The following is a 24,762-nucleotide window of genomic DNA, read 5'->3' on the forward strand; positions in this document are numbered from 1 at the left end:
GGTCAAGAATGAATGGTTGTGTGATTCAAAAAGAAACCAAAAACATTTAGTCAATGTCCATCATTTATATACCTTATTTTTTCAAAAATAAATGTGTTTATAATAGTGATAAGTTTCTTTTGATGCTCGGTGTATATATAATGCATTTTCTTTTTTTCCTGCAGTAACGCTAGTTTTGATTGCCATCACAGACCAAAAAAAGAATTGGACAGTGGTTCAAACTGTGACTGTTCAGGAAACGTTATCAACAATATTATTCAATATTTGTGAATGTATAAGAAGTGGATTATCATGTTTTTCAATCAGCTACGTACAGGTTTTTTCAAATCTTGCAATGGCTAATATTTAAAATCAAAAGAGCTGATGCATTTCTGAATAAAAGCAGCAAAACCCCAAATGTAAACAATGTGCCTTTTATATTAATAACTGGACAAGGTTACTGGTCGCCATGGAGACTCTACTCACCGTAATAGAGAAGAGGGCAACAGTCTGTCAACTTGCATTTCCCAGGCTTTACAAGAATATCAATAAAGCTCAGAGAAATGGAAAACAACATAAAAAGTAAAGTAGACAGTTGAAATGTTAAATGATATTTGAAGCTGTTTAGTCAATGTACTGCAGCTTTATCAGTTGTTTTTCTTTACAGGGGCAAGTTTGGATCAATGGGTTTAATGTCGGTCGGTACTGGCCGGCCAGAGGCCCTCAAGTGACCTTGTACGTCCCAGCTCACATCCTGAGTACAACGGCACCCAACAACCTCACAGTGCTGGAACTGGAGAGCTCGCCCTGTGACTCTGGGCCCTGTACTGTGGAGTTTGTGGATACACCTCTCCTGAATTCTACAGTGGCCCACTCCACACTACAGAAAGAGCTGTTTGTTAAGGACACCTGGCTTGGTTCCAATTGAACAAGCGGATGACATTAATAGAAAACATGCATGTGATTATGCACTTCATCACCTTTAATTACTTCTGTATTCTCCTGTTTACCTCTTTGTTAGTTTTGAGAAACACAATGCTCTTTTAACTCTTTCTGCTGCAGAGCCCCAAACCCTAGGTTTTGCTGACTGGCAACAAGTGGTTTTAAAACCATATATGTATATTTCATAGCAAAATGTTAGAAATTTTGTGAATTTGTTCTACTTTTTGGAATGGTGATAAAGGATGTGTCCATCATCTCATGTTTTGAAGTGCTCAATGGGACTGGAAAATTACACTCAGGTTGACAGATACAGAAATCAGCCACTGAGCATGCCATCTTAAATTTAATCTCTGTTATAAAGACCTGGAAATCATTGTACTCTCTTAAAATCGCATTATGTGCATACTTTAACTGATAAAATAAATTAGTATATGTACTCAAAATCCACTTCCCAGACTTTGAAAACAGACCCATAAAAGTGTATGCATTGTGTTTCTGTCTTTTTGGATTTTTCCACTGTGGAAAAATAAAATAAATTACAGAACATCAGGTTTTAAATATTTGCTCAGTTAAATACTTTAGATATCTAATGTTCCCTAAAATATACCTCCAAAAGCACCACATGAAAAAACAGGTGAACCAGCTCAAAGCCCATTTCTAAATCTGTCAGAAATATCACCATTTTGTAAGCCATTGAAGCTTCATAGGGGCCCTATTTCTGCATGTATATGATCATTTATATGAGGACCATTCAGGGAATTTTTATATGTGCCAGCTACAAATGTTGGATTTTCTGAAAAAAAAATAAAAAAAAAATTATATATATATATATATATATATATATATATATATATATATATATATATATATATATATATATATATAATTACATTGAAAATCGGTGAAAAAAGGCTTCTGAGTGAGCAAGAAGCCAGACAATCAGTAAGAGATTCTTTCTGTTTATCTTTATTGGAGACATTTTAGAGCATAAATGGTAAATGTACCTTGTGATCATGTCTTTCTGTAAATTTAACATATTTTTAAATGATTTGCACACACAATGCATCAAATGAATGTGTATTGTAATTATTGATAGTTTTATGTGATATTAAAACATTAAATTTCAAATGTTTATTTTTAAAAAAAATTTGACCATAAATAAATAAATAAATAAATGTAAAAATGTCAGTTATCATTATTCCTCAACACATGGCAAAAGTAGTAGTTCCTCTGTAGGAGGAAATGTAAAAACAAAAACTAAATTATACATTATGTTATTGGCTTATTAATCGAAGATCTTGGAATTCCATTTTACAGAAGAGGATGGTCATTTAGGTCCCTTTTATAGATATATATTTTTTCACATTTGTTGTCAGTTAATTTTTTTTTTTTTTTTTTTTTTTTGATGTGTTGAAACAAATAGACCCAAGAAAAAAGGTATTATTATTATGAGGGGGCCCAGGGAGTGGGTATAGAGAGAGAACATAAGAGGACCCAAGACAGATCCTTGGGGGACTCCTGTTGAGAGAGGGTGAGGTGTGGCAGTTGAGCCTCGCCAGGCTACCTGGTAGGTGCGGTCGTAGAGGTAGGAGGAGAACCAGGCCAGAGCAGTGCTGGAGATTCCCAGGTCAGCGAGAGGGGACAGGAGAATAGAGTGATCGATAGTGTCAAAGGCAGCAGAGAGATCGAGGAGAATTAGGACAGAGGAGAAAGAGGCAGCATGGGCAGAGTTTAGTGAGTTAGTGACAGACAAGAAAGCAGTTTCAGTGGAGTCAGCAGAGCAGAAACCACATTGGAGAGGGTCTTGCAGAGAGCTGGCGGTGTACTGCCCGCTCGAGGGTTTTGGAGAGGAAGGGTAAGAGGGAGACAGGAATCTAGTTCTGGAGGGAGGTGCTTCCTACAATCCTAACAACTCTTTAGAGCTTTTTGTTACTAAAAAAACAACAATATTAAAGCATGGAGAAACCAGAAGCTCAGCTTCGTCAGTGTGGTGACAAACTTCCATCCATGGGAAGTGTCTGAAAAAAATTGGGGGCAGCTCAGAATGGCAGCCAATACGTGTTGGATAAATGAACATGGAAATGCAGTATCAGGATAATTACAGGAAAGGTGTTACAACCATTAAGGGAGAGTCCTAGTGTGTCCCTGAGAAGCTGTCTCTCTTTTTCCATACCCAATTTTCTTGAAGGAATAAAATGCTGTAATTGCAGAGCAATGGTCAAAGTCCTCCATAATACTTTAATAACCTTGCTGGCTCGTCATGTTGAATGAGGGGTTGAACAACAATTAGTAACACCTGCTACAACACTGTCAATAAAGGTAGGCAGGTCGGTTCAATGTGACATGTCTGCAAGGCTTAGGGAGAGAAGGAAGTGAAATGAATAAGGCAATAGCCCAACACAAGCACAAGACAAAACACCATGTGAACAATGTCCATGTCCATGTAGCAGGGATATGGTTATTGTCTCCAGTAGGTGAGCATATCCTGAGGCTAGTTTTATAATTCCTTATTATATAACTCAAACGTGTGTAGAGCAGGTATATTTTGCATGCTACCTGTACAATATATTTTTGTTGTTGTTTTTTAAATCTGCAGCTGAAGGCAGCAACACGATGGTGTGAGATTATTTGATTTCCTGATTGTAAACCAGTGTGCCTAGCAACTAGCTTTACCACATCCTACTGGACAAAAATAGATAAAATACCAATTTTTACATGAAGTTTCCATTACCTCAAAGTGTATCTTCAATAGTCTGCAAGAAATTGGTGGGAAACTTCAGCAAACCTCAGATGTGGCCTTTGCATCTCACTTGTTAGAAGTTGGATTATACTATAATATTCTAGTAATAAATAACATATTTTGTATAATAAGACTGCTTTCTTTGTTTGAATTTCAACATAACATTGTGAGATAATGGCTTCATACTTGGTACACATCTCTATTCTGTGATTCTGTTCAAGGTCATGTGTCATTATATGTATTGTACTAGAAAAATAATACCCCTTTTGTAGCACTAACTGCCAGAGCTTATCAGACACCATTGGAAACAACGATTTCATCTTTGTAGGGTGATAAAAAAAAAACAAAAAAAAAAAAAAACTGGTGACTATGACATTACCCTCTGACCTAATATGTCTGCTATATTGAACTCTGCTATATTGAGACTTTTAATTTTCTGGGGTAAATCAGTGATACTTTTCATATACTATATCTGCTTCATTTCATGTTTACAAATCAAATTGTTCCAGCAGACTGTAAAGCAACAGACACTGTTACAATATAAAGTACACAAATTCGTTGTATATATTGTTTTAAAATAAACAAGCATGCAAACCTTTCTGGGGTTGCAGGTGGTTGTTTCTGTTAAACTGTTTTCTGTAGGTAGAAATGACCTTAAGATGTCTTAGGTCCTGGTTGAAATGAATCATTTTTGGAGACAGAAATGGAAACACCCACTGGTTCAACAACTGTATAGCGTAGTTAGTCAGCTGGGGTATTTGAACATAAACTAGAGGGGTTGTCCTCATCTTATTGTTTTAGTCACACAGTAATCGTTTCTTAAACATCAAACACCCCACATTTTTTTCTGTTAGTGAAACGCATGGCAACCCTTTAACCTTCTGATTTAAATTTAACTACCTCGGTATATCAAGTTTATTACTTGACATATCAGTACTGTTTAGCAACGGTAAGCAGTGTATTTGTGTGGTTTGTGAATAATGGTTCAACGAAAATTGTGTAATGCCAAATCAGCTTTATTGTTAGGCCAGAAAATGAAATCATCTTTTGTATACACTGATATTAGTGCAAAAGTTATTTTTTTTATTTTTTTTTTTTTAACAAGCATATAGAAATACAGCTCTGTTAAGACATAAAAAAAATCACAACACATATTTATAACAATGTATTAAAATGAAATAATCCCACAAACAGGTGAGATGCATGGAATTACATTGAGTTTATATTTACAATAAAAACAGGTCCATTTTTAATCAGCAGTTCAGTACACTTTCATTACCTCCAAAAACAGTAAGTATATACTGTACAGTTACAGCCATTGCACAATTTTCTGAATATTACAATATTTACATGTCTATCATTAGTTTGAACCTACATGAACACTTAACCATTTTTTCTTGTAGCTGTCTGCAGTTGAGCCTTCATTTATATTTGAGAAAAAAATACAACTCTTTTCAACAAGTATACAGTTTATGCTTAATTGCTACCTGGATAATGTTGATTATACTATAAACTAAGTTTAAAATATGATTGATTCCACTTGATTTTCCCTCTGCGCGTTTTAAAACAGGTTTGAGTTATACAGTACAAGGGATGTTAAATTAAACTGTGCAGTCACGAGTATAATATACAATACATTGGGGACATATTATATTCCTAAGTTGATGGTATTTACAGTACCATTCACCAGACTTGAGGGGCTGGTCATTTTGTAACTAAATCATTGAAACCACTCTTACATTTTACAACCAGTGTAGCTTTCTCAGGACGTCTAGATTTGGCACTTGGAGGGTCAAGGATAAAGGGTCTGTATCTTATCTTTTCCAGTATAGGCTATAGTGTACCATTATTTTTTAGTACTCAGATACTGATTTAAATTATTCTTTCATCTAGTAGGCTATCTAATAATTCATATATGTAACATATGTAAAATATACTATATTTCCAGCACTGAAGCATTTTAAATGACTTTAAAAATCAGTTACATTCTTATGATTCCATCCAGGATATTGGTGGATAGTAAATATAGTATACAAGGACAATTCAATTGTATATGGCTGAGGAATGTTCAACTATGCTGGTTGATCTTGAGTGCACTGAACTAGTGGTTGGTTGCAAATTTCTTAATATCTTACAGTCTATAAATCTGAGTAACAGTCTGGCGAGGTGCTTCTGAAACTTTTCTCCAGCAAACACATAGATCAATGGGTTCAAGCAACTGTGGACATAGGCTATTGACTCTGTGACCTGAAGGCTTAAGTCAAGTCTCTTATGTGTTTCACAATCATCAAATACATGAAAGACCTGTAAAGCGTCCAAAAAGGAAACAATATTATATGGAGTCCAGAAAAGGAAAAATACCATGACTACTAAAAAAACAAGTTTAATGGTTTGCTTTTTGACAGATCTGCAACTCAGTAATCTTTTTATGATACACGAATAACAGAAAACCATGATTCCAAATGGGATCAGCAGCCCCAGTACATTCATTTTAAAAATATGAAGTGCTTTCAGGGTTTTTAGATTGGAATCTGGATACTTAGGTCTGCACGTGGTTATGTTGTCATTGATCTCTTGATTGTATATTATCTCTGGAAATGAAACCAGGAAGGATGCTATCCAAACCACAATGCTTGCAATGGTGCCATACTTCACTGTTCTAGTTCTTAGTGCATACACTGCATGGACTATTGCTAGATACCTGTCTATACTCATCAGGGTTACAAAAAATATACCACTGTAGAAGCCAATACTGTAACACCCTAGGATTATTTTACACATCACGTCCCCAAAGAGCCACTGATCTTTTGCATAATATGCCAGGAATGGAAGTGAGAAAACAAACAACAAATCAGAAACTGCCAAATTCAGAAGAGAAACATCAGTCATGCTCCTTAGTTTTACACATCTGATCAATACCCACAAAACAAGAGTATTCCCTAGAAGTCCAGCCACAAACAGTAAGGAGTAGACTGTTGGGAGGAAGATAGACCCAATGTTGTCCTTAACACATGGAGCATTTACTGCTAATTTGTCGTAGTCAATCTCTTCTTCAGAATAGATGTAGAAATAGTCTGTGGTTGTTTCCATTTTGGGGCCTATATCCATACCTAGGCTAAAAAAATGTTTAAGTTAGTCAAAGTGATTGTTCAGCAAAAACAATGAACATGTTCACAGATTAACATTGCTCCGTGAGATACATTATAACCTGGCCTACTTCAGTGATGGTGTAAAGATATACCACATCAACCTAGCTTCACCATTAATAGTGAAAGACTTACAGTATTAACCTAGAAAGTACACCACCCCATTATACAACATAGTATATTATTTTGTACACATTCTGTATACATTCATCCAGCCACAGAGGCATCTGATATAATAAGAAGTTCACCTCATTATGCAGTAATACTAGAGCCCATGGAATTAATCTTGTTTGCATTCACCAGTGGTCCCACAGATTTGTATCGATTAACAAACCGTCACAGTTTAGTCTATCCCATCTATGTTTTGTCTTGCTAAGTGCAGAGGTCTTGATTTACCAAGATGCAGTTTGTATGGCAAAAAAAAAAAAAACAGTTTTGGAAAAAGTCAAAATGAAATTTAGTTCCGAGATCTACAGTAGTTGGAACTTTTGTGGTGTGTGGGAGTGGTTCACATTAACTCTAGTGAGCTTAACTTACAGTAAGATAAATTACAAGTTAATTAAGAGGATGGACGGGGGATTTATAATTGTTGTTGAACTTGTTTTTTTTTGTGGGGGGGGGGGGGGTCCAAAAAATATATCATTACATATCCCCACGTGTTGCTACAACTGTTTAAATAACGTACCTGCCATTTCTCTTTTTATTGTTAACATCCTGACAACTTTTTACACTTATAACTTTAAAGTATGTTTCAAAGCTCTTTTCAAAATGTCTGCTCTAGTGCACTGATAGTGTAAGGATTACTGCCCACATTGCCAAACAGGTAACACAGCAATAACAATCCAGGATGTGGGACAGAACAGAAAAGCCAGAGCACTTGTTGTGTTTTTTTGTTTTTAATCTCTCCTGCAGTGACTTAGAGGACAGATCTCAAACCCCAGTGCACTACAGCAGACATTTTGAAAAAAGCTTTGAAACAGACATTAAAGTTAAAGTGCAAAAAGTTGTCAGGATGTTAACAATGAAAGGAAAAAGTACAGGTACGTTATTTAAACAGTTGTAGCAACACGTGGGGACGTATAACGCTATATTTTTCGGAACCCCGTTGCTTACTCTTTGAGTCATGCAACATGACTCGGTGTTAGTACACCTGTTTAATGTGTTGACTTGTCCCGTATTTTAGGAATCCTTTCCAAAAGCAGTGACTGTGTATAGTGCAAATACTGTCAAATCAGCTTTATTTAATCTTTGCAGACCAGACCATTTAAAGAAGTATTTTTCTACACAGTAATTGCATATATATATTTCAGTTCACAATCACATTTAAAAATAGATATCCTATGTATTTATGTTTTCTGATCTCTGTATGCTGCTGATCAAGCTTGAACCGCACATTTTATTGTGTTGGTTGTATTTGTAATTTCTAAATTATTGCCCCTAGTACATTTTGGTGGTGGTCTCAATGGGTAAATTTCCTGGTTAAATAAATACATAAATAAATACATTTTAAACAATGTTATTTACAGCTAAGGATAATAAAAATAATAGCATCAGTAATAAAACAAATTAAAATTCAATGGATGTAATAACTGTAACAATTTAATATGCGATTAAAAATGAGATTAAGATTGATTTGTTTTAATCGTGAGATTAATCGTGATTAATTTTTTTAATCGCTTGACAGCCTAATATATATATATATATATATATATATATATATATATATATATATATATATATATATATATATATACATTTTATTGTTTTACACCATGGAATCAAAATGGATTTAATTAGGAGTTTTTGCCACTGATTAACACGAAAAAAGTCCATAATATCAAAGTGAAAAATAAAATCTAAAAATTGTTCTAAATTAATTACAAATACAAAACAGAAAATAATTGATTGCATAAGTATTCACCCCCTTGAGTCAATATTTGGTAGAGGCACCTTTGGCAGCAATTACAGCCATGAGTCAATTTGGATAAGTCTCTACCAGCTTTGCACATCTGGACACTGCAATTTTTGCCCATTCTTATTTGTAAAATTGCTCAAGCTCCGTCAAGTTGGATGGGGACCTTTGGTGAACAGCAATTTTCAACTCTTTCCACATATTCTCAATTGGATTGAGGTCCAGGCTTTGACTGGGCCACACCAGGACATTGACCTTTTTGTTTTTAAGCCACTCCAGTGTGGCTTTGGCTGTATGTTTGGGGTCATTGTCCTGCTGGAAGATGAATCTTCTCCCAAGTCCCAGGTCTCTTGCAGACTTCAGCAGGTTTTCCTCTAGGATTTCTCTGTACTTTGCTGCATCCATTTTGCCCTCTATCTTCATGAACTTTGCAGGCCCTGACGCAGAGAAGCATCCCCATAGCATGATGCTGCCACCATGCTTCACGGTAGGGATGGTGTTCTTAGGATGATGTGCGGTGTTAGGCTTGCGCCAAACATAGCGCTTAGCGTTGAGGCCAAAAAGCTCTATTTTGGTCTCATCAGACCATAGAAGCATCTTCCACTTGGTCTCAGTCTCCCACATGCCTTCTGGCAAACTCTAGCCTAGATTTGATGTGAGTTTTTTTCAACAATGGCTTTCTTTTTGCCACTCTCCCATAAAGGCCAGTTTTGTGAAGCACCCGGGCTATTGTTGCCGTATGCACAGTGTCTCCCAGCTCAGCCGTGGAAGACCGTAACTCCTTTAGAGTTGCCATAGGCTTCTTGGTGGCCTCCCTGACTAGTGCCCTTCTCGCCCAGATACTCAGTTTTTGAGGACGGCCTGTTCTAGACAGATTCAAAGTTGTGCCATATTCTCTCCATTTCTTAATAATGGACATTACTGTGCTCCAGGGGATATTCAATGCCTTGGAAATGTTCTTATATCCTACCCCTGATTGGTGCGTTTGAAGAACCTTATTCCGGATTTGCTTTGAATGTTCCTTCGTCTTCATAATGTAGTTTTTGTTAGGAAATGTACTAACCAACTGTGGGACCTCCCAGAGACAGGTGTATTTAACCTGAAATCATGTGAAACACCTTAATTGCACACAGGTGGATTCCATTCAACTAATTATGTGACTTCTGGTTGCACCAGAGCTTATTTAGGTATGTCATAGTAAAGGGGGTGAATACTTATGCAATCAATTATGTTCTGTTTTATATTTGTAATTAATTTAGAACAATTTGTACATTTTATTTTTCACTTTGACATTATGGACTTTTTTTGTGTTGATCAGTGGCAAAAACTCCTAGTTAAATCCATTTTGATTCCATGTTGTCCAACACAATAAAATGTGGAAAAGTCCAAGGGGGTTGAATACTTTTGAGAGCCACTGTATATATATTTATATACGTGTTTCCTATGTCTGCAGACCATGTTTATTGTGTATGTAGGAGCATCAGTAAAGTGGTACTTAAACTGTGCAAGATGCACATTTCAGATATTGTAATTTTTTGGGTGTGCGTACATCTCATTTGGGGAGGTGTTAAGGGGGTGGGAGATCCTCTTCCATAGGAGCTGGGGTGGAACGAACAACCGGTCTTGAGGTTGTCGGTGAATTAATTAATTAATTAATTAATTAATTAATTAATTAATTAATTAATTAATTAATTAATTTTCACACAAACATCTATATGTCCTTGCTTTTTGCAACTCTTCAGTACTCCGAAAGGGGGGATATGTTCTTTTATCCACTATTTATCTATTTCTCACCCTTATCAGTGAATGGTAAATAGAAGGGTTTCTGCGGGCGAGCATCCTATTAACTTTATCACCTGGAATGTCAAAGGGTTCAACCACCCAGTTAAAAGAAATAAAGTACTAAGCCATCTTTTACATCTAAAAGTGGGTATAGCTTTCCTCCAGGAAACTCACTTTCGCACTACTGATCAATTTTGTATTCGTAGGGGGTGGGTGGGGCAGCTGTTCCACTCTAAATTTCATACCAAATCCAGAGGGGCAGCAATATTAATTCATAAAGATATCCCTTTTACTGTTGACCAAGTAATCGCTGACTAATGGAAGGTATGTGATCGTGACAGGCAATCTCTAATACCCTGCTGATGCTGGCCAACATTTATGCTCCCAACTGGGATGCTAGCCAATTTATTTCTAAATTACTTTCATCTTTGCCAGACATTCACACCTCCCATTTAATCCTTGGAGGTGATTTTAATTGTGTGCTTAATCCTTATCTTGATCGCTCATCTACAAAACCTGCTTCTCTTTCCAAATCGGCCTTAGCCTTACGTTCCTTCTTTGACCAGTCTAGGGTATCAGACCTATGGAGATTTATGTTTCCTACTGCTAGGGACTACTCTTTCTTTTCTCCTGTCCACCACTCGTTCTCCTGCATAGACTATTTCCTGCTGGACAATAGGCTTCTTTCTTATTATGTTTATTGTACATAAATTATTTACTTATTTTATTTATTCTTTCTTTTTCCTCATGAGTCAAGGAGTATTGTTGTATCATTTCCTTCTTATGATTTATTGAATGTAATTATATATTTATTTATGATTTAATCCTTACTTTTATATACTTCCATATGTTTAACATTATTTTCTTTTCTGTTCTAAACTAAAAGCTGATAATAAAAAGATAACATTCAGAAAGCATATTTTTATCAAAATGATTCATGAAGAATGTTTTTTTCGGATTGTTTTCTGATTGTTGCAAAACTGTGCTTGTTTCCATACCTACACTATAAAATGTATACATTAGTCATAGGGATTGCCCAGCCAAAAAACACTGAAACATTGAATATCTTCAAAGATGAAGCTGTCTCTGTGAGATGTGACCTATCCTGTTGAATTGACAGAATCCTGTCTCTTAAGCTCTTTGAGATACATGATTTTTATAACTATAGTGGTTGTTAATATAATGAAGATGGATGTGCATCTTTGAATTTGTTCGTATTTAAGAGTGGCCACTTAGGCATTAAAGGTGATTAAAAAAATGAAAAAACAAACAAACAAACAAACAAAATGCAACACAAGCCATTAACACATAACAATAAGGATGCAGAAATCATTAACAAGCCACAATCTGCATGTGTTTTAACTAGGTAAATAAGTGCGTTTACATGACAATTTTGACAGCTTTAAAAAAATGAAATTCTGATTTTAATTTTAAAAAAATTCAGAAAGCATATTGGAATAATCTGTTGTATTTTTATAAAAATGATTCATGAAGTATGTTTCTGATTATTGCAATACTGTATAAACAGACTTATGTAAAAAAAAAAAAAAAAAAAACTTTGGCAAACCTGAACTCCTGTAGCCACACTGATTGAGATTCAGCACTTTCAGAAGCTTTCAAGAGCAAGCCAGGGAGCAGCAGGCAGACAATTCCCACATCTGTACAATACACCAAATCCTATAGATTTGTCTTTTCCTATTCTTTCTCTCCCACAAGCTGGTATGTTGCCCTTTTTTCTGCACGAAATGTTACTATAAATAATTATATATTTAACTGCTTTATTACTAGATTGCTGACTAAAATGTAATTATGCTACAATGGCATGTCTAGTTAACGGATTGCAACCTTCTAATTTTTTATTTTGTACAGTATGCTGCTGATAATTACATTTCAGACCCTGGATTTAGCACCACAGAATCACTGCTGTCCAAGACTGTTGCTGTGCATTAAACATCCTTTCTCTCTATTTCCCCCAAAGAGACTTCTGCAAAAGGCATGAAAAAAAAATACTGTTTGCAACCAATGAGTCTGTGTTTTTGTCTTATGCATGTACTGTATGATACAGGTTCACACAACTTACTCCAGCTAACCCAAAAATACACACAACTGTGTACTAACACTAAACATTATTACTGTAAACCATCTGAGTTTATTTCTGCATTTTACACATCGCTGAATGAGGCAATGGGAAAAAGTAGTTATTAATATAAGACCAGTTATATAAAGGTTTACTTTAAATTGTATTACCACAACACTCAAATATGTTTTGTTTAATTTAATAATACAAGTAACTTGCTTACTGTGTCTAAGTATCTGCAGTCCCTGAAATGTCAGCAATTTATGAAAAAAATCTTTGTGTTATAAGTTCACGATATTTAAAAATAAACAGGCAGTCTCATTGTGTTGCTTATAAAAAAAAAGTTAACACAGTCAATTGCTTGACAGTTATTTGCTTGACCTGTGTCATAGTGACTGTGCCCAACTTACATCTGGCTGGACTAAGAGACTCGCCACACACCAAGATATTAGTTGGTTTGATGTAAAATAGAATTTGAACTGCCAGTACTGGAAAATGAAACTTGCTATATACGGTACTGTACACTCAACGTAAACCCACTAACCAACTGAAAATGACCCCCTGAGTGTGGATAAGGAAGGCTAGTTTAATAGGCTGACTACTACACTTTGCTGGACGCTGTAGAAGGCAGAACAGACAGCAGATAGCAGTGTTGGAGCTGGAGAGCACATGTAACAGGCAGTGTGACAGTGGGTGCACAGGCAGCATGGCAGAAGCACTCAACTCACCTGTTTAACAACACAAACGTCCAAGTTACCTACAGAAAGTTAAAGAAAGGTTAAAGTCTTATATTTTCCATGTATGGAAATCTTTAGTTTTTTTAACAGCAGTGAGATTATTCTATGGTATTATTAGTGTTTAATAAAACTACACTAGTGTTTCTCAACCTATTCAGACCTGAGCCATGTGCTAATGGGTCGCTGGCTGTGGTGATCTTTCAATGACATTGCCCTGTGTAAAACTCACCACTGGTTGAGAGTTACATTTTGTTGCTAATTGCAAACTTAGTGCAGTATTTTAACACAAACACATACCGGTACCTGTACAGTTGTTTTAGCAATAAAACTACTGCACACGGTCCTTTGCACTTAAATCTGAATACAATTAATATTCTATACAATCAAACAGTACTATCTCCTGTGTGCCAATAACCCACTTGTAGAATTTGGGATCTGTAATAGGTTTTCAATTATGGAGAATAGCCTGGGCAACATGATAACACACTATATAGTGTGTAAGAACAAAAATCTCAATATAGAATCACAGTTTCAGAAAAAGCTGCACACCTCTTTATATTCATATTAAAAAGGTAAACATATTTAAATGGAAATGTATATAAAGTATCACTTTAAAATATAAAATCGGTGTCACTGCTACAATATATTATTCCATAGGTAATTTTTTTTTTTTATAAATAAAAATAGGCAAGGGTGCTGCACTACGGTTGTATGAGTAATACATTGCATTTAAATAAAAAAATACACAAGCTGGGCTACCACTAGCAACTCTGTACACCTCCCATATTTCAGAGGTTTTAGCAACGACAGAGCCGCACTAAACACAGTTGTGCTTGACTGTCCATCCTACATACATTTGAACAAAATGAATATTATATACAATTGTATCTGTGTTATTAATTCCAATCTACCCGTCTCGTCATAAATATATTTTAAAAAAAAAGAGATTGCAACAGTGTGTCATCTATAAGAAAATGTGGGCTCAACGCCTTGGATTGCAGCAAATCAAATTAAACCAAGGCAGGTATAAGCTATAGAGGTGACTGAAAAAAAAAATATCCTGTAACAAATCTTGTCTGTACCAAAAGGCTGTATCTTAGATTATATCAACATGTGTAGTGACAGTGAAAGATGACAATATTATCAAAACTAATAAAATGGCTCTGCATTCTTACTAGTTTTGTAACACACTAGAGGTGTTACTCTACATCAGTGTCATCAGTTTAAACATATCAAAAGATGTAACATATGCTGAAACCAGCGGAACAAAGCAGTATAGCAGCAGTTTTGTTGAGCTACCTGATATTTTCCAATCAATTTAGAAGTCTGAAAACATCCATGTAGTACCAGATAGTTACTGGTAATATAAGACATCTATTTATCATTCACTAACTGGCCTCAGATCTACTGTACTGGTCAGTGCACAGTTAGTATATTTCAGCAAAGTTAAACAGGACATATAAAAATAGTAGGTCTGTTGAGCAATTTCATGGCAAATGATTTAAAAGAATATAAAGTACTCACAAAAAAAGCTGAAGATGGACCATAGAGTGAAGATGTACAACTTCAGATGATCACAGGTGTCTGCCAAAAAGTAGTTCTTCGGTTAATAGATTTCCTGTGACATACCTCAGTAATATCTATTTTAAACCAAGCACCTACAGCCCTGAACTCCCTCACTGGTAACTTCAGTGACATTTATCACCCACCACATCTAATTAAAACATGCAAATTAGAGCCACCAGTAACATGAAGAAGTTAATCACTGTGACCTTGAACTGTGAGACCTAATTATGATTTGTTTGTTCAGAGTGAGTGTACAGGTAGAGGTGGGAAAGAGAAGGAAAGACAAAAATAAGAGTAAAGAGAAAATTAGGTACAAATCATTTGGTAAGAAAACCTTTTTGGTATAAAATGGTGTGACTTATTCCAAAGGGATAATTATTATTTGTTTGTTTGTTTGTTTAAAATGGTCAATTGATTGATCAGGGTGGATAAGTTTACTGTAACGTTTTTGTATTCTGCTTGCCAGAATATTTGTTAGAATTTTACAATCGCACAGAGTTAGAGAAACTGGTCTAAAACTGGAGCTGTCAAATGGGTCTCTATTCGTTTCAGCAATCAAGGAGATGATGTTCCCAGGAATAGAGTGGGTAACTGTTTCTTAAATAAGGCAGAACTGTTTTGGATTTCCTTGTTGGTTGAAAATGGCCGCTCCCCAAAAGCTTTGTGCCGTCTGGAAATGTTGAAAAGTTTGCTAATTATCATCTGATTGACAACAAGGGAGCAGCTATCATTGATGTAAATAAGAAACAAGCTTCAATCATTGTGGCACAAAGGGTACCAAAGGGTTCTATACAAAAAGTCAAATGTATATAAATAGATTATTATTATTTATTTCTTAGCAGACGCCCTTATCCAGGGCGACTTACAATTGTTACAAGATATCACATTATTTTTATATACAATTAACCATTTATACAGTTGGGTTTTAATTGGAGCAATCTTGGTAAAGTACCTTGCTCAAGGGTACAGCAGCAGTGTCCCCTACCAGGGATTGAACCCACAACCTTCCAGTCAAGAGTCCAGAGCCCTAACCACTACTGCACACTGCACACTACATCAGTGGTGGCTCATCATAAGAGGCTACAGAGGCTAAGTATACGTGTCATTTTGTAAAAGTTAAAAAATGCTTACCCTACGTCATGCTTTCCAGGGTCTACTGTATTGCTATTGGCTAATGTAGCCTCAAAATGGGTGGGATTATGTGTGTCTTCCATCTGCAAACCTCTGTCTGTCAAGTTTTACTGTATTTGTATTGGCTACATACAGTACATTGTAGATATTTTTAATTCATACACCATTTTCCTCACTTTCAATTGAGGAAAAAATAAGAATAAAAATAACAATAATGGTCACCCAAAGCCTAAATTGGACCTTCTTCAACAGGGAGGACAAAAACAAAATTGCCTTTTTAATTGCTCATGGTACGAGAAAATGAAATGGTTGACTGCGAGTATTTTTAGTTTGGTTTTTCAAATTGCCTCTTCATCTTCCCAGTGGATTTCTGTGGGCTACAGTGATTTAAAAAATCTTCACAATTATTGGCACCATTGTTTTCAGTACCTTGTGCACCCTCCCCTTGCAAGGATAATAGCACTTAGTCTTTTTTTATAATGTTTAATGAGATTGGTGAACACATTGGGAGGGATCATAGACCATTCCTCCATACAGAATCTTTCCAGATCCTTGATATCCTTCGGTCTGCGCTTATGGACTACCCTCTTCAATTGAAACCACAGGTTTTCAATGGGGTTCAAGTCTGGAGACTGAGATGGCCATTGCAAAATGTTGATTTGGTGGTCAATTAACCATTTCTGTGGATTTTGATGTGTGCTTGGGGTCATTGTCTTGCTGGAAGATCAACTTGCAGCCAGGTTTCAGCCTCCTGGCAGAGGCAACCAGGTTTTTGGCTAAAACGTCCTGGTACTAGGTAGAGTTCATGATGCTGTTGACCTTAACAAGGGCCCCAGGACCAGTGGAAGCAAAACAGCCCCATAACATCAAAGATCCACCACCATATTTTACAGTAGGTATGAGGTTCTTTTCTGCACACGCATCCTTCTTTCGATGCCAAACCCACCGCTGGTGTGCGTGGCCAAAGAGCTCTATTTTCATCTCATTTGACCATAGCACCCGGTTCCAATCGAAGTGCCAATGCTGTTTAGCAAACTCCAAGCACTTACGTTTGTTGATTGCTCTCAATAAAGGCTTTTTTTCTGGCAACCCTTCCAAATAGCCTATTGGCATGGAGGTGGCGTCTAATTGTAGTTTTGGAGACTTGGTGACCCCAAGATGCAACCAAGTTCTGTAATTCTCCAACTGTGGCCCATGGATTTCTCTTTGCCTCCCGAACCACCTGCCTCACTGTGCTTGGGGGCAAGATACACTTGCGTCCTCTATCAGGCAAGTTTACCATTGTTCCAGTGGTTTTGAACTTCTTAATTATTGCCCTAATAGTGGTAAGTGGTTGTGGCAAAGCGCCCCGCCCCTGTGTGCATTTGTGTTATGTGTTGTATGTTGCGTGTGTAAATGTTGGTGTATAGTCATTGGTACACGGGATATAAACGGGTCTGTGTTTCACGTGTATTTAAAGTGTAGATTTGTATTTAGGCACGAGGAGAGCACAAATCACTTCACGTGCTGGTTAAATGTAATATGTGAGCACGGGGTTGCACAGAATTAATTCACGTGCTGGGATTCAAGTGAATAATTAATTAGTAATTGAATCCCAGCACAATAGTATATATAGACGCACATTTCGTTCAGTCAGGGTTAGGTGTTCGGGAGTGGAGAACGGGTGTGGAGAAGGAGAGTTAAAATAAGAGAAAAGATCGTAAATATAATAGTTGTTTGTACTCACCGTGTTTGTTTGTCTCCGTGCACCGTTTGTTAAGTGTTTAGTCCGTTTTGTTTATATGTTTCTTTTGGCTACCAGTGCCGTGTCCTGTTTTTGTCTGTTCAAACCTTTTATTTTCTGTTCTGTTTATTAAATGCTGAACGCGATCACGCGTTCAGCCTCACCAAAACCCCATCTCTCTGTCGTTTGTGTTCCTGTTTCTGGTCTGACGCCACCCACTCCGGCCGTCTTTGTGACACATGGTGTCATCGTGGGATAATAGCGCCTCCAAGCGTCAGACCAGGAGAGGGGGTTTTGTGAAAGAAAAAAAAAAAAAAAAAGCCAGGATGGGAAGAAAGAGCTGCAGGAAGCAGCAGAAGCAGCAGCAGCAACAGCTGCAGCCCTCATCCTGCATGCCGGGCTGGGAGGAGGACAGCCACAACGGGGCAGTAGCCACCCCTCTACCCCCACTGCCACCGGGTTCCCCACCGTCCCGGGAAATATGGGACTGGCTGGTGCACCCCGAGGGGAACTTCGCCAGTGACCTCCCCATGGTTATTCACGCACTGCAGATGCGAGATGGGAGACGATGGGAGGACTGGGAGCAACAGCACAACCCAGCATCCGTTCGTGACCTCACCATTGTGGTGCTGGGTTACCTAGCTGCAGACATGGGAGGGATGCCTTCCAGTGAGCAAGAGGGAGAGGAGCAGTCGCTGCCCTCTCCAGTACCTGAGCGGGAGGAGCCTGAGCGTCCACAGCCCGAGTGGGAGGAGCCTGAGCGTCCACAGCCCGAGTGGGAGGAGCCTGAGCGTCCACAGCCCGAGTGGGAGGAGCCTGAGCGTCCACAGCCCGAGTGGGAGGAGCCTGAGCGTCCACAGCCCGAGTGGGAGGAGCCTGAGCGTCCACAGCCCGAGTGGGAGGAGCCTGAGCGTCCACAGCCCGAGTGGGAAGAGCCTGAGCGTCCTACGCCTGAGTGGGAGGAACCCGAACGTCCTACGCCTGAGTGGGAGGAACCCGAACGTCCTACGCCTGAGTGGGGGGAACCCGAGTGTCCACAGCCCAAAAGGGAGGAGTCGGGGCGTCCACAGCCCAAAAGGGAGGAGGTCGAGGATGATGGCTGGGAGGTTTTTTTAAAGAACCTCGCAGCAGAGTTATGCCCTGGCTGTGGGGCTTATGGGCACACGTTAGCCATATGCCCCACCCAGTATGAAGAGGAGGAACCAGCGCCCAGACGGGGGGACCGCGAGCGTCCAGCGCCCAGACGGGGGGACCGCGGGAATCCGAAGCCTGAGAGGCAGCTGTTCCCACCTTCACCAGCAGAGCAAGAATGCCTGCTGGTTTCCCCATCACAACCAGCAGAGGTAGAATGCCTGCTGGTTTCCCCAGCACAACCAGCAGAGGAAGAATGCCTGCTGGTTTCCCCAGCCCAACCAGCAGAGGAAGAATGCCTGCTGGTTTCCCCAGCACAACCAGCAGAGGAAGAATGCCTGCTGGTTTCCCCAGCACAACCAGCAGAGGAAGAATGCCTGCTGGTTTCCCCTGCAGAAGCAGAGCCGCACCAGTCCGCTGCAAGAGAGGCAGAGCAGCACCAGTCCCCTGAAAAAGGGGGAGACTACACGCTGCTCCCACCTCCATCGGCAGGAGACTACACGCTGCTCCCACCTTCACCGGCAGGAGCAGAGCAGCCGGAGCTGCCTCTGCCACTTCCAGGAGCAGAGGAGCAGGAGCTGCCTCTGCCTCCGCCACCTACATCGGCAGGAGCAGAGGAGCCGGAGCTGCCTCTGCCTCCGCCACCTACACCGGCAGGAGCAAAGGAGCAGGAGCTGCCTCTGCCACTTCCAGGAGCAGAGGAGCAGGAGCTGCCTCTGCCACTTCCAGGAGCAGAGGAGCTGCCTCTGCCTCTGCCACTGCCAGAAGCAGAACAGCAGGAGCTGTCTCTGCTTCCCATACCTCCACCACGGGGAGTACGGTGGCCGGAGCCCCAGAAAGGGGAGCTGTCGGCCACGAAGAAGGGGGAGGAGGTCTGGAGACCACCAACCCCAGCAGCAGTTTCGCTGCCGGAGATCGTGGGGGAGGTCCGGAGACCTGCTCCCACTGCAGCAGTTTCGCTGCCGGAGATCGTGGGGGAGGTCCGGAGACCTGCTCCCACTGCAGCAGTTTCGCTGCCGGAGATCGTGGGGGAGGTCCGGAGACCTGCTCCCACTGTAGCTTCTTCGCTGCCGGCAGTACTGTGGTCGGAGCCCCACCAAAGGGAGCTACCGGCTACAAAGAAGGGGGACGAGGTCTGGAGACCACTTTCCCCAGCAGCAGTTTCGCTGCAGGAGTTCTTGTGGCCGGAGCCCCACAGGAGGGAGCTGCCGGCTACGAAGAAGGGGGAGGTCGGGGGACCACCTGCCCCCGCAGCTTTTTCGCTGCAGGACGGGACCAACAGGCTGTCAGCCGTGCCACTACCGGCAGGGGTGCTGACAGCATGGCCAGCCATGGGCCCACTGAAGCCTCCCTTCCCAGCCCGAGACTTTGTCCTGGACTGCTGGATTTTTAAGGGGGGAGGTGGCCGTTGAGGCCATGTGTGCTGCGCACAAGGGGGGGTATATGTGGCAAAGCGCCCCGCCCCTGTGTGCATTTGTGTTATGTGTTGTATGTTGCGTGTGTAAATGTTGGTGTATAGTCATTGGTACACGGGATATAAACGGGTCTGTGTTTCACGTGTATTTAAAGTGTAGATTTGTATTTAGGCACGAGGAGAGCACAAATCACTTCACGTGCTGGTTAAATGTAATATGTGAGCACGGGGTTGCACAGAATTAATTCACGTGCTGGGATTCAAGTGAATAATTAATTAGTAATTGAATCCCAGCACAATAGTATATATAGACGCACATTTCGTTCAGTCAGGGTTAGGTGTTCGGGAGTGGAGAACGGGTGTGGAGAAGGAGAGTTAAAATAAGAGAAAAGATCGTAAATATAATAGTTGTTTGTACTCACCGTGTTTGTTTGTCTCCGTGCACCGTTTGTTAAGTGTTTAGTCCGTTTTGTTTATATGTTTCTTTTGGCTACCAGTGCCGTGTCCTGTTTTTGTCTGTTCAAACCTTTTATTTTCTGTTCTGTTTATTAAATGCTGAACGCGATCACGCGTTCAGCCTCACCAAAACCCCATCTCTCTGTCGTTTGTGTTCCTGTTTCTGGTCTGACGCCACCCACTCCGGCCGTCTTTGTGACAGTGGTATATTTAGTTTTTTAGCTATTGTTTTGTACCCATTGCCTGATTTAAGGTCAACAACCATTTGTCTCTTTTCATTTGTGAGTTCTTTGCCTTTCCCCATGGTGATTTCATATGTGTGTTACCTCATTTTTATACCCTAGTAAAACAGGAAGCCATGGAAGGCCACAATACAGTTCCTTAAGACTGAGATGAACTTAAAGAAGTAGAATGTTAATGCAGATTTAATTTTGTTTGATTTTATTTATAAGAATCTTTAGGGGTGCCAATAATTCTGACACCTATCTTTTTGAGAACATTTTTTATTGTTAATAAAAAACTTTTTCTCTGAGCAATTGTATTAGAATAAAAGAATATGGTTTCCCCTTATATTTAAGCATAAAATATAGCTCATTACCTGTGTTGTTTTTTTATACAACCTTTTTTGCTCATCTTTATCAAGGGTGCCAATAATTTTGGAGGTGACTGTATATATATATATATATATATATATATATATATATATATATATATATATATATATATATATATATATATACAGTGCCTTGCGAAAGTATTCGGCCCCCTTGAACTTTGCGACCTTTTGCCACATTTCAGGCTTCAAACATAAAGATATGAAACTGTAATTTTTTGTGAAGAATCAACAACAAGTGGGACACAATCATGAAGTGGAACAAAATTTATTGGATATTTCAAACTTTTTTAACAAATAAAAAACTGAAAAATTGGGCGTGCAAAATTATTCAGCCCCTTTACTTTCAGTGCAGCAAACTTTCTCCAGAAGTTCAGTGAGGATCTCTGAATGATCCAATGTTGACCTAAATGACTAATGATGATAAATAGAATCCACCTGTGTGTAATCAAGTCTCCGTATAAATGCACCTGCACTGTGATAGTCTCAGAGGTCCGTTTAAAGCGCAGAGAGCATCATGAAGAACAAGGGACACACCAGGCAGGTCCGAGATACTGTTGTGGAGAAGTTTAAAGCCGGATTTGGATACAAAAAGATTTCCCAAGCTTTAAACATCCCAAGGAGCACTGTGCAAGCGATAATATTGAAATGGAAGGAGTATCAGACCACTGCAAATCTACCAAGACCTGGCCGTCCCTCTAAACTTTCAGCTCATACAAGGAGAAGACTGATCAGAGATGCAGCCAAGAGGCCCATGATCACTCTGGATGAACTGCAGAGATCTACAGCTGAGGTGGGAGACTCTGTCCATAGGACAACAATCAGTCGTATACTGCACAAATCTGGCCTTTATGGAAGAGTGGCAAGAAGAAAGCCATTTCTTAAAGATATCCATAAAAAGTGTCATTTACAGTTTGCCACAAGCCACCTGGGAGACACACCAAACATGTGGAAGAAGGTGCTCTGGTCAGATGAAACCAAAATCAAACTTTTTGGCAACAATGCAAAACGTTATGTTTGGCGTAAAAGCAACACAGCTCATCACCCTGAACACACCATCCCCACTGTCAAACATGGTGGTGGCAGCATCATGGTTTGGGCCTGCTTTTCTTCAGCAGGGACAGGGAAGATGGTTAAAATTGATGGGAAGATGGATGGAGCCAAATACAGGACCATTCTGGAAGAAAACCTGATGGAGTCTGCAAAAGACCTGAGACTGGGACGGAGATTTGTCTTCCAACAAGACAATGATCCAAAACATAAAGCAAAATCTACAATGGAATGGTTCACAAATAAACATATCCAGGTGTTAGAATGGCCAAGTCAAAGTCCAGACCTGAATCCAATCGAGAATCTGTGGAAAGAACTGAAAACTGCTGTTCACAAATGCTCTCCATCCAACCTCACTGAGCTTGAGCTGTTTTGCAAGGAGGAATGGGCAAAAATTTCAGTCTCTCGATGTGCAAAACTGATAGAGACATGCCCCAAGCGACTTACAGCTGTAATCGCAGCAAAAGGTGGCGCTACAAAGTATTAACTTAAGGGGGCTGAATAATTTTGCACGCCCAATTTTTCAGTTTTTTATTTGTTAAAAAAGTTTGAAATATCCAATAAATTTCGTTCCACTTCATGATTGTGTCCCACTTGTTGTTGATTCTTTACAAAAAATTACAGTTTCATATCTTTATGTTTGAAGCCTGAAATGTGGCAAAAGGTCGCAAAGTTCAAGGGGGCCGAATACTTTCGCAAGGCACTGTATATATATATATATATATATATATATATATATATATATATATGCCTACATATATGAACAAACTCCTTTCTAATATATTTCTGTACTGAATAAATAATTTCCCAAATACAAGCATATTTAAATTGGAGTCACAAGAAAACAGCAGCACTCACCAAATGTCTTGCTCAGCTTGTATGCTTCCCTTGGAAAAGAATCTGTCATTTGTTACTCTTCACAGTACACTAGTGTTTAACAGTATGAGGAAGTGCAACTGTGCAAATACTGCATTGTGATTTGTAAAAAAGCGGATTTGAATCTTCAAATGCATGATTATAAATGAAAACCCCTTGAAAAAGTACCAATGTGAGCTCAAAGCTATATGTGAATGTCACAAGGCTGGCTGAGTAGTGACACGTCAGACCCGGAAGAAACACACAGACAGACGGTGGTGATGAGTAGCTGAGTGCAAATTGTAGCACTCAGCATTTATTAACAAAATAAAAGGTTTAAAACAGAACACAAAATAGGACACGGCACTTCACGCCAAAATAAAGAGACAAACAAAACAAACACGGTGAGTGAAACACTTATATTTACGTTCTTACTTTCGTTTTACTATTTAGTTTCTCCTTCTCCACACTAGTTCTCCACTCACCGAACACCCAACCCCGAGTTAATGAAACGTGCATCTATTTATACTGTTGTGCTGGGATTCAATTACTAATTAATTATTCACTTGAATCCCAGCACGTGAATTAATTACGTGCAACCTCGTGCGCGCATATTACTTACTTTAAATGCACGTGCAGTGATGTGCAATCCCGTGCCTAAATACAATTGTACATTTTTAAATACACGTGAAACACAGACCCGTTTATATCCCGTGTACCAATGACTATACACCAACATTAACACACGCACCATACAACACATAACACACAAATGCACACGGGGCGGGGCGCATTGCCACAGTGAATCATTCAAGAATGTGTCTGTATTGCTCAAAGAAATTAAATATTTTCTTAATGAATATTTAAAATATTTTTCACTTAAAGTAATTTTATAACTTTAATAACTTTTATGTTGTTATTTTATTCTATTTTATTTTACTGTTAAATGAAGCATATTTTAAACACTTAGCGTATCAGCTAAATTGATGGCTTATTGAAGTCAGTCTTCATTTGTCTTATTCAGGAGTGTGTTCAATAGGCAGAGCATTACGTGGCTTTTCCTATTGAATGATGCGCATGCCGCGATCGCTCCCTAACAGTAGAGAGTCCAGCTCAGAGCCGCCTCTCTGGAGGTTCAAAATGGCTGACCTGTATTAAATATGGATTTATATGACCAACACATGTGTTATAAGTAATATTTATATTGTCATTTGGCTTTTTAAAACTGATTATGTTATTTTCTTAAAGGGACAATTGTATTAGAAAAGGAAACATGAACTATTTATAACTTGACAAATACGACTCGTGCTAAACCAGAAAAAAAGTGTCAGTAACTTTACATTACAAAAATACAATGGTAGTAATTACATTTTAAAGAAATATACACAAATTGCAAAACTCACTTAAATCAATTTATTGCCTGTATTGCCTGCTATTGTGAAACTGCTCGCTCCTAACAGACCTGTTCAGTCAGTTAGTGCAATTAGTAAAGGTTTCTTCGCTGGATT

General features: G+C 39.0%; 1 protein-coding gene across 1 annotated transcript; it reads right to left on the reverse strand.

Moving 5' to 3' along the window:
- Window positions 1-4,671: 4,671 nt before the first annotated feature.
- On the reverse strand, window positions 4,672-23,414 carry LOC117970663 (C-C chemokine receptor type 4-like). The gene is made up of 4 exons (XM_059018812.1): window positions 23,258-23,414; window positions 14,840-14,899; window positions 13,307-13,335; window positions 4,672-6,776 (listed from the first exon to the last, which is right to left on the reverse strand). Exon 4 carries the CDS (start codon window positions 6,767-6,769, stop codon window positions 5,705-5,707), a length of 1,065 nt encoding a protein of 354 aa, XP_058874795.1. The 5' UTR covers window positions 6,770-6,776; window positions 13,307-13,335; window positions 14,840-14,899; window positions 23,258-23,414; the 3' UTR covers window positions 4,672-5,704.
- Window positions 23,415-24,762: the final 1,348 nt, after the last annotated feature.

The sequence above is a fragment of the Acipenser ruthenus genome, unplaced genomic scaffold (genome assembly GCF_902713425.1).
Source record: "Acipenser ruthenus unplaced genomic scaffold, fAciRut3.2 maternal haplotype, whole genome shotgun sequence".
Taxonomy (NCBI): Eukaryota; Metazoa; Chordata; class Actinopteri; order Acipenseriformes; family Acipenseridae; genus Acipenser; species Acipenser ruthenus.